The sequence below is a fragment of the Acipenser ruthenus genome, chromosome 24 (assembly GCF_902713425.1).
Source record: "Acipenser ruthenus chromosome 24, fAciRut3.2 maternal haplotype, whole genome shotgun sequence".
Classification (NCBI taxonomy): Eukaryota; Metazoa; Chordata; class Actinopteri; order Acipenseriformes; family Acipenseridae; genus Acipenser; species Acipenser ruthenus.
Genome location: NC_081212.1, coordinates 6,886,488 through 6,896,958, shown reverse-complemented (window position 1 = coordinate 6,896,958; position 10,471 = coordinate 6,886,488). Strand labels below are relative to the sequence as shown.

Here is a 10,471-nt window from a genome sequence, read left to right as displayed (position 1 = left end):
AACACTCACCACTTTTCCATCCTAACATTTCTTAACCCCCACCCCACCCCACTGTGGAGTTTAAACACAATTCAGAGTTTTATTATGTGCGGCCCTTTTGTAAACCTAACTTCTATTCAATCTCCCTTGCCACATTTAAAGAGCCAGTATCACGTCCCCGACGATTCTGTATACTACAGGGAGAGGGAAATTGAGGATCATGAAATATAATTCCAAAACTACATACCTTGAACACAAAGCGTAATGCACGCTTCTAGGCTGATCTATTGGTCTATTCTGCAAAAGCTAAAGGTATAGAGGATTAGATATTGCCATCGCTCTGGCTTCTGAATTACATTTTGTGAGCGATGACAGACGGATAGGTTTCAGGTGTTGACTCTGCTACCTGTGCCAGAGTTGTAGATCATTGGCAGCGTTTGATACACTGTGAAGCTTGTTGAAACTTGTACAGGTTTTATTGATTTACTTTGAATGATTTATGAAATGTCTTAAAAGCTATAAAAACTTGCCCAAAAAACAAAACTAAAAAAACAAAAAAAAACTTCAAAAACAACAGCATCTTTATTTGTGCTTTTTCTGGTACCAGTGCCTTAGGAAGATACAGAGAACAGGCAAAACAACTCAGCAGACAGCAATACTCACAGCCCAGTAATATGCACAGCAAGAAAAACAGCTATGGGTGATTTAAAGTATTTCTGAAACACACTACATATGTAAATGCTGTGCAAAATGTTAAATGGTTCAAATTCACACACAAAAAAAATACAAAAAAAAAAAACATTGAGAAAATCTCCCAACTATGTGCTGTGATGGCTAAATTAAGCTTTACAGGTTTTAGCTAGAAAAATGCAGTTTAAAAATATTAAACTATGATCTCAAGGGGACAGGAACACCTGCAGTGAATTAGAGGCATATTGACCTCCTCTCAAAGAGGGAACAGGTTTTGATCAAGAAGACAGACTTGATCAAGGAACAATTTACATACGCACCTTTTGTCACTTACAGGAAGCTAGATATTACCTGGTAATAACATGACGACTGTAGGCATTTTCGCTTCAGTGTCATCAGCATAACCAAATCACCACCATGTTACGAACAAGGCGATGTCCTTCAAGTGCTCGAACAGAGCCTGCAGGTGACATTCACAACCTTCTACCACCTTTTGGTCATGATAACGTGTGTTAAAGCAGGAAGGAAGCTTGAGCCTTGTTACAATGCCAAACATGGTGTCTTTTTTTTTGTTTGTTTAAATGAAACGTCACCCCAGTCCTGAAGGGGTGGAATCAAAGGGAATGAACTCAAGTCATTACTGACCTCCCTTAACGCCAACAGCAACCAAGCCCTTGCATCGCTCCCTTTACAAACGAGGCAAACACTTGAAGCAACTGCTGCCCGGTACAGTATTCCTCCTTCAAAATCTTCCATGTTTCCAAAAATAAACAAAAATTACAAAAAAAAAAACAATCTGCTGATCACAGCAGAAGCCTTTTCTTTTCTGTGGTTCTCCCTCCTCTCTGGAGTTCTCTGTGATAGACTCTGGATTCACCAAACCCTTCACCTGAAAACCAGGACACAGATAGGACTTAAGTTGCAATACTCACACGCCAGCCCTCGTCTGCTATCGGAGGGACTGGGAGGCAAGCAGTTAGATCCGAGGGACTGGGAGGCTGTGATTAGTGGTGTGGGACTTGGAGACAGCTAGTGTGGTTTGGTAGTTAGAACTGAAGGACTGGGAGGCTGTGTAGCTCACTGGTTAGAGGAACAGAAGTGTGGTCTAGTGGTAAAGCTGAAAATCAGTCCTACAAATTGCGCAATTGCATTATTTAAAAAGCAGTGTTGAATGAATTGTACGCTGTGCCCCAATGTTTCAGTGTACCCTTGCAAACAAGGTGCTTGTCCTAATCAGGTACATTGATAAATACAGCTCACTTGATTTTATCAACTTGTCTGCTGTGTGGGTAGACAGAGGGCTGCTGTCTGCAGCTGGCAATTTAATTCCTCTCACCTTTTATAAACACGAAAACTCCCTTCCAGGATTTGAATGAAAACAAAAAACAAAACACAGAGATCACCCTTGTTGATAACATGAAGACGCCTCAGCTGTACTGGAGGGTGCCAGAATGCTTTGAAGAGCAGCCAAAGCATGTCATTAATATGATTCCTAAATTACATTGAGTCAGCTTTGATCTCTAAACTACTGTCACGTCATGGTAAACGAGGGTGAAGGGACGTGCGGCAGGGCTGTACAAGCAAGCAGGTTCCTTTTTTTTTTTTTTTTTTTAAACCAACACACAAAAAACGTCTGTTTCACAGTGTAACCAACCAGTAAAGTGACAAATATTCTGGAATCTTACAAACCCCCCCCCCCCCCCCCCTCCAAAAAAAACAAAAATTGCTATTACTGTCCTATAAATTAATTTGTACAATTCTTTTAATAAATGTAGTTGTTAGTCTAGCTCAGGGGTCTGCAACCCTGGTCCTAGAGCCCCAATCCTGCAGGATTTCTAGGTGTCTTTACATCATCACTGGCTAAAGATCTGGAACACCTGTTAATCTTGACTCATTAAGGGTTGGAGACCAGCTTATTGCATCGTTAGAACAGTTTGATGTAAAGGTCATCATGGATAAAGTTTTGCATAGATGAAACAATTAATCATCTTGCTTTTAATTTAAGTTTCTTAATGCATGCATTAGATCACAAAGTACAATATTATGCACATGTATGTTTTCCCATCTATTTGAAGGTTTTGGAAAAAGTCACTTTTTTTTTTGTTTGCTTTTTGTCTTTTAACAATAGAGTTCTGAATGCCTTGATTACTGTCAGCTATTACCTGTTCAATATTCGATTAGGATTGTGGTTGCCGACTGCACGTCTCGTTAGATTGAATGACTTTATTACCCAGTTTCATGATGCGTGCCTTGAAAGAAGCCATAACTGCTGCTATGGGTGATAACTGCTCAACGCCGTCTTCTGCTAATGGAAAAATCCTCAGTCTAAGCCAGCAAGGTTAAGTTTCCCTATACAGTTATTTTTATCCATGCTCCATCCAGGGATTCTATAACCAACATACTGTAATTATTGTTCATACAATGCCCTCTAAAGGCAACTACTGGTATAACACCAGTTCCATATGACTGAACATTTCCAACAATTTAACCAAACTACATAGGAATGTGCAGTATTTTCATACAGTATGTTTTCCGTTTTCTGGTGTCTCGCTAATATCTCTTCCAGACAAATAACCAATACAAAAAAAGCTTACCTTTACTTCTCTGATGCATGAAAGTCTGCAAACATCTTGGTGCACATCTCTTTCTCCTTCTCAGTATAGTGTCTGTAATGACTGCAAAGGTGAAGTTTTTCAGTGCTCATAACAGTACAGGCTAACAGAGCGCAGAGGTTCTTATGAAGTAGTAGTATTGCATGACTGAGAATGGATGTTTAGTGCTGAGAATGGGGTGTTTGCATTCTGGTTACAGTGCAAGGCAGTGTATTCTGTGTATTGACAACAAGACGTTTAGTGCACCAGCAGCTCTAACTCTGTAAGCCTGTCCTTTTTTTACTTCAGTGTCCTGCATACTAAAGGAAATGTTTTTACACCTACAGCTATGGCCAAAAGTTTTACGTCACCCGAGATAATTAACTCATTTTGCTTCATAACGTCAAATGAAACCTGCTGAATGTTACATTAACATATTCAATTACATATCGTTTTGTAGTTTTCCATACACTTAACGAAAAACTAACATTTCAAAATTGAACATCTAACACTGTACTACTATTATGGCTTCCGGTAGACACTTGCGATCTCATTTTGTAGTTTCTTTGATTACATGATGTTCAATAAATAAATTATGATGTTTCATCCTAAAATTCTAGGTGATACAAACCTTTTGGCCAGAGCTGCAGTCCTCCAAACAATGCAAAGCAATACAAACATTACCAGCATTAGGTCAATAAATGGAAACAAAAAGGACTGACCTAGCCAATTTTTTCAGCTGGTTGTTGATATCTGCATCAAAGGGTTTTTCTGCTTGAGCCATCACAAGGAAATGTCTGGCCTTTTCATAATCTCCCAACTCAAAACAAGCCTGAAAAAATATATCAGAAAAAGATTTTCCAGTGAGCCACTGTGTATTTGTTTCAGAAAAGGACACAAGGTATGTCAGTTACACCCACAGTACACTTCTCTGTACAGGCATCAGAATCACAAAAATATACATACTACCAGGACCTTGCAAGCAGTGCGAGTTTCAATCCACATTCATGATCTCAATACTTATACTTAATACTGTCCGCATTGGTAAGGTTGAAGTAACCAGCTTAAACAATGACATCATAACTGCATTCCTGAAAATGCTCTTGAACAGTTAATATAAAAATTGAGGGTGACAAGTGGACAATGGAAGACAAAAATTAAAGTAAATAAATGAATAACTAATTGGATCCTGTATATACAGACGTGCTCAAATTTGTTGGTACCCCTCCACAAAAAACGATTGTTTTTTCCATATTTAATAGAAATCAGACTTTGCTTTTGATTTTTTATTCAACATAATATTGTAAATAATAAAACAAATGAAAATGGCATGGACAAAAATGATGGGACCGCTAACCTAATATTTTGTTGCACAACCTTTAGAGGCAATCACTGCAATCAAACGTTTTCTGTAGCTCTCAATGAGACTTCTGCACCTGTTAACAGGTAGTTTGTCCCACTCTTCCTGAGCAAACTGCTCCAGCTGTCTCAGGTTTGATGGGTGCCTTCTCCAGACTGCAAGTTTCAGCTCTTTCCATAGATGTTCGATAGGATTCAGATCAGGACTCATAGAAGGCCACTTCAGAATAGTCCAATGTTTTGTTCTTATCCATTCTTGGGTGCTTTTAGCTGTGTGTTTTGGGTCATTATCCTGTTGGAGGTCCCATGACCTGCGACTGAGACAGAGCTTTCTGACACTGGGCAGTACGTTTCGCTCCAGAATGCCTTGATAGTCTTGAGATTTCATTGTGCCCTGCACAGATTCAAGATTCAAGGCAGCCCCAAAACATAACCGAGCCTCCTCCATGTTTCACTGTAGGTATGGTGTTCTTTTCTTTGAAAGTTTCATTTTTTCGTCTGTGAACATAGAGCTGATGTGACTTGCCAAAAAGCTCCAGTTTTGACTCATCTGTCCAAAGGACATTCTCCCAGAAGGATTGTGGCTTGTCAATATGCATTTTAGCAAATTCCAGTCTGGCTTTTTTATGTTTTTCTGTCAAAAGTGGAGTCCTCCTGGGTCTTCTTCCATGGAGCCCACTTTCGCTCAAAAAGCAACGGATGGTGCGATCAGAAACTGACGTACCTTCACCTTGGAGTTTAGCTTGTATCTCTTTAGCAGTTATCCTTGGTTCTTTTTCTACCATTCGCACTATCCTTCTGTTCAATCTGGGGTCGATTTTCCTCTTGCGGCCGCGCCCAGGGAGGTTGGCTACAGTTCCATGGACCTTAAACTTCTTAATAATATTTGCAACTGTTGTCACAGGAACATCAAGCTGCTTGGAGATGGTCTTGTAGCCTTTACCTTTACCATGCTTGTCTATTATTTTCTTTCTGATCTCCTCAAACAACTCATTCCTTTGCTTTCTCTGGTCCATGTTCAGTGTGGTGCACACAATGATACCAAACAGCACAGTGACTACTTTTCTCCATTTAAATAGGCTGAATGACTGATTACAAGATTGGAGACATGTGTGATACCAATTAAAGAAACTAATTAGTTTGAAATATCACTATAATCCAATTATTTATTATCTTTTCTAAGGGGTACCAACAAATGTGTCCAGGCCATTTTAGAATATCTTTGTAGAATAAGCAATAATTCATCTTTTTTCACAGCTTCTTTGCTTTATTCTATGACATACCAAAGGCATGCAAGTATACATGATAAAATAGCTTTTAATTTCATCACTTTTCAGGAGGAATTAAGCATTATTTCAATGAGCTGTAAGGGTACCAACACATTTGAGCACGTCTGTAAGTGAATAACCTTTCAAAATAAAATGAATGAATAAATACTAAAATGGGGTTTGTGAATTTATATAGTTACACACACACAACGTGTAAAACTAGAAGTCTTCATCAAAGCCAATAGTAAAATGAGGTTGTGCATGAGTTGCTGGGTTTTGCTTTTTGAATTCACAGCTCTGGAGCCAGTCTCCCGTTGTATTGCACTCGCCTGCCCGCAGCGGAACAGCGCCTTGGTGTTGCGGGCGTCGATCTCCAGGGCCTTCTTCCCATAGGCCAGAGCCTTGGCAGGCTGCTCCAGGCGCAGGAGCGTCAGGGACAGGTTCAGGAAAAACGGCAGCTTCAGCGCCTCAATGTCCCTCTTCTGCACCTCGTCCACTGGCTCCCGGTTCTTCAACAGCGTCACCGCCTGTGAACGAAAAGACAAAGTGAGCAGCGAAATATTCAGATTGTCAGGCGTTGTTAACCCATGTATCTCAGCCGTGGATATAAATGAAATGCATTACAATGAAAAAGCAGGTCACTACGGTCTACAGCATATTAACTCAATGTAGAAAAGCAGCTCTTAATTGTTTTACCAGAAATCAGACAAAACAGTTCTCAACACATGGCCTGCAATGTGTGCTGAAAGCCTCGATTTTCAGCTACATGGCTAACATGCCCTGTATTTTATTTATTTCCACATTCATTTTATTTTTAGACCGTACCTGTTTGTATCGGTCTTTGGCGTCTTCGTAATGCCTCTGATTGAAAAGCCTGTTGCCGAAGCCTCGTTCTGTATCCACCACTTTCAGCAGTCTGGGCAGGGGGACCTCGCTCTGCTCATCCTGGGAAGTGAAGGGTGGCTGTAGTCATGTGACACAGAGCACATGCAAACAGGTGGTGCAAGGTGCCAACCACAGCATCCTCTTTCCCATGCTGCTACCTGCTACATGACGCGTTGCATGGTTTGTTTGGGATCCCTGCACCCCATGTTAACTGAGTGCGTTTCTTTGCACTGGTATGGCAACCAGCATACACATCTTCCACAGGATGCAAGAGCCAGATCCTGATACCCTAACTACTGGATCACAGATTCTCAAAGTGGAGATAAGTGTGCCGTACATTATGTACAGCTGTGTCCAAAAGTTTTACATCACCCTATAGAATGAACTAATCTTGCTTCATAAAGTCAAATGAAACCTGCTGAATAATGTTACGTTAACATATTGAATTACATACCACCGCTTTGTAGTTCTCTATATACTTAAATTAAGTCTCAATCCTAAAATTCTAGTTAATGCAAAACTTTTGGCCATAGCTGTACATACTTCTAGCCTGTCAGACATAACCAAGTACCATGAAATGCGCAGAACCTTTGTCCAATTCATGAACATTATCATTATTTTGTATTTGTGATTACTGCTGTTTAATAAGAATTCGGTTTTGACCGCTAGGAATAGGGAGGTTACATTGAAAATGTTTTTCCCATCACGGGGGAAAAAAAAAACCCAACACATTAAAATGTTGACTAATATTCTGCATTGTAATTAAAACGATTACTGTAGTTCCTAGTTCAGCAAACAAAAAATCCAGTCCAAATCAATCCTCAAAACTATCGCTTCTCAGACACGGCTCCGACTGCCACTAGCTCTAGCTCACTGTGAGTAAATGATGTTCAATAGCTTTCCCAGGTGCCATCCCGGCATCCCCACTGTTTGGGATACGATTCATGCAGGGTTAGCGGGCAGAAGTACTTACTGGAGTCCTGGAGAAGAAGTCATCGACCTCGGCAGAGTCCAGGAAGTCAATGAGCTGCACCTCGAAGAGCACTGTGGCGCTGGGGGGCGTCAGTGGCGGGCAGCCCAGCCTCCCGTACGCATACCTGGGGAGGAAGAGGAATCGGGAGAACTCGCCCTTCTTCATAGTCAGCAAACCCACCTCCAGGCCCCACAACGTCACATCTGCAAAACACAGAAACACCATCGACCATGAGTACTTCTAAAATGATCTACGTACAAATAAAGAACAAAAAATACATAGAACTGTGTATTTATTTCTGTTTCTGCTCCAGTGTACACAGTCATATTGTACCTGACTTCATCCCCACCTTTTCCAAGCTTCATCAGCCGAGGGAACTTCATGTAGCAGTTGGTATCGAAAGGTCTGTCTGCATATTCAAGGTAACCTGAATAATGAACTGGAAAAAAATGATAAAAGGAAAAACAAACAGTCATAATAATTATAATCTCGAGAGGGAGACAGAGATATAGGCAGCCTTCTAAATGTAAAAACAAAAAAACATTCAAATACATAGAAAAGTGAATGCAGTGTTCCCTTGTCATAAGGCAGCCCTCTATACTGCCGAACTGACGACAAGTTATTAGAGGGTGGTATGGTCATAGCTTTCATTAGCTACTTTGTCATTTGCCTAAACAGTGGTCTCCAAACTGGGGTACAAAGACCCCCCTGGAGGCAGCATGATGACCTGCAGCACATACAGAAATATAAAACAACCCCGACTCCTGACAAAGCCAGGCTGGGGAAGCTCAGTTTATCTGCACGTTGCTACGAGGTGCTCTGGGTGTAATTTGAAAGGAACACTCAATACTTACTTAACTCTCTGCTCTGTTGCAAATGTATCATCTTTATTTCCAATGCCCAGCTAACATGTACCACTATCAATAAAAAAGGGGTGACTGTACGCAAGGCAAACAACATTTCACACTTCTGTGGAATACCGAAAGCATTCTTTATGGAGTACGGCTCCATTTTACAGCATAGGCGAGCTCTGTAGGCTTCTTTAATGACACTGGGTGAGATCTCCCTGGCTTCAGGTTTACTTTACCTGCTACTGATGCATTCTCCGGGACCAGCGGCCCCTCCCCTTCCCTGATCACCTCCTTCAGCACCCCACCGTCCCCCAGGACATCCTGCATCTGCCTGGCCAGACGCTGGTACGGGCTCTAGGACAAGGCAAGGGCAATGTGAGCACCAGTAATGTGGGAGGGCTGGCAGCCTAGAGCTGAGCGAAGCCACAAATTCAGGAACAATGGCTTGAAACCTGCTTCCAGGAGACCCAGAGACCTAGTAAGTCTCCCCTGGTGTGCCATGCAATGGCCTGAAACCTAGTCTCCTGAAACCAAGTTCCAAGCCACAATGTGGCTCCGTGTTCCCTCAGCATAATATAAATAGAGACTGAAAATCCGGAGCTCAACTTAATTACTGAAGGCTTTTACAAAGTGACCAGCAGCCTTTTGTGAGTTTTCTAATTACTACCAGTACAAATTATAATGCCAGTAAGAAACCTCAAAAAAGGCTGCTGTCAGTAATTTTACATCTGGGCTGAAAAAACTTGAAATATGTTGTCAAATGGGTAGTTATTATATTAATAATTTGTTTTGCGCAGCTTCTGGCAGCAGTGAAAGTAGCACCTTTCGTCTAACTAAAAATCCCTGTTAGTGGCCACATGCAAGTCATTTAAAATAGTAAGAGAAAAGAACACATAGACACACATGGTAAAATGCATGAGACTGTTTAAGATGCCTAGTTAAAGCACAAAGTGGTCTAACATTTTCACACACGAGTGCCTACTGTTTCTATATCACTGTCCGAAAATTTAAATTCTCACACCCAGAGGTTGTCATGCAGGTAGGTATACAAAGAAAGCCAAATCTTGAGGGGTTCTAATATTTGCACACAACTGTAAATGTCTTTATTGTACTATAAAACAAGCACAGATTGATTCAATCAACTCACAAACCACAGAAGGCCTGTAATCTATTAACTAAATAACAAGCCAGATTCCATATCCAGACATTCGGACAACACAAAATGGAAGTTGATGCTTAAATGAATGTGTAAACCGCTCTTCGTTGTTGGCAAGGGTAAAGAAATGTAACAGCCTGCACTCACGTTTATTATTAAGCAGCATTTTGTTTGTTTACGGGTTTTTCTTCTCGTCATCACCTGTTTTTCGGGGTTTGTTTTGATGCCAATGTTTTTTTTTAGAGGAAATCGCAATACTTGTATAGTTTTTCTCATTTTTTTTTTCTTCGTTGTGTTGGTTTCAAAGATATATAAAGCGCGGGGCACATTTTTGTTTGGAAATGGATTTCAACTGGAGACCACAGTCTTAACCTCGCCCCCTTGTTCCCGCGTTGGCCTCACCTGTCTGTCCGGGCTTGGTCTCTCATCCACCGGGTAGAACTGCTGGAGCCTCGGCGGTACCCCGTTCTTAGACATGATGTACACGCGACTCGTGTTGGAGTTATTTTTTATTTTTATTTTTTTTAAGTATATGCCAAGTAGATGTATTAACAATATTAAACGTGTATTCTATATCAGACTTCGTTTTTTATATTTTATGTTCTCAAGCTCTTTACTAAACATCTGCCTCACCACAAACTCCGACTCGAACCGTAAACCTACTCACTAATACACTGGCACGCGCGCGTTGTGTGGACCAATCAGAGTTTTGTTGTTTC

The 10,471-nt window shown here is 40.9% G+C and overlaps 1 protein-coding gene across 2 annotated transcripts; it reads right to left on the bottom strand.

Annotated features, from left to right (window-relative positions):
* Positions 1-568: 568 nt before the first annotated feature.
* LOC117429515 (inactive peptidyl-prolyl cis-trans isomerase FKBP6) lies at positions 569-10,406 on the bottom strand. 2 transcript variants are annotated; one of them, XM_034049066.3, is made up of 9 exons: positions 10,155-10,404; positions 8,833-8,950; positions 8,095-8,184; positions 7,746-7,948; positions 6,713-6,832; positions 6,217-6,414; positions 3,983-4,092; positions 3,264-3,344; positions 569-1,558 (listed from the first exon to the last, which is right to left on the bottom strand). In XM_034049066.3, the coding sequence occupies exons 1-8, from the start codon at positions 10,227-10,229 to the stop codon at positions 3,266-3,268; spliced, it is 993 nt and encodes a 330-aa protein (XP_033904957.3). In that variant the 5' UTR covers positions 10,230-10,404; the 3' UTR covers positions 569-1,558; positions 3,264-3,265. The 2 variants fall into 2 exon arrangements, with proteins under 2 accessions (XP_033904957.3, XP_058854235.1); XM_058998252.1 differs by lacking the exon at positions 569-1,558 and adding an exon at positions 2,414-2,974 and having other exon boundaries at positions 10,155-10,406.
* Positions 10,407-10,471: the final 65 nt, after the last annotated feature.

Bases quoted from the DNA above. Each gene is read 5' to 3' on its own strand.
- LOC117429515 (XM_058998252.1), bottom strand. From the start codon at position 10,229: ATGTCTAAGAACGGGGTACCGCCGAGGCTCCAGCAGTTCTACCCGGTG. The intron at 8,185-8,832 runs GTAAAGTAAACC...ATTTTTTTCCAG, and splicing joins GGAGAATGCATCAGTAGCAG to TTCATTATTCAGGTTACCTT. The intron at 4,093-6,216 runs GCGAGTGCAATA...ATATTTTTTCAG, and splicing joins CGCTGTTCCGCTGCGGGCAG to GCTTGTTTTGAGTTGGGAGA.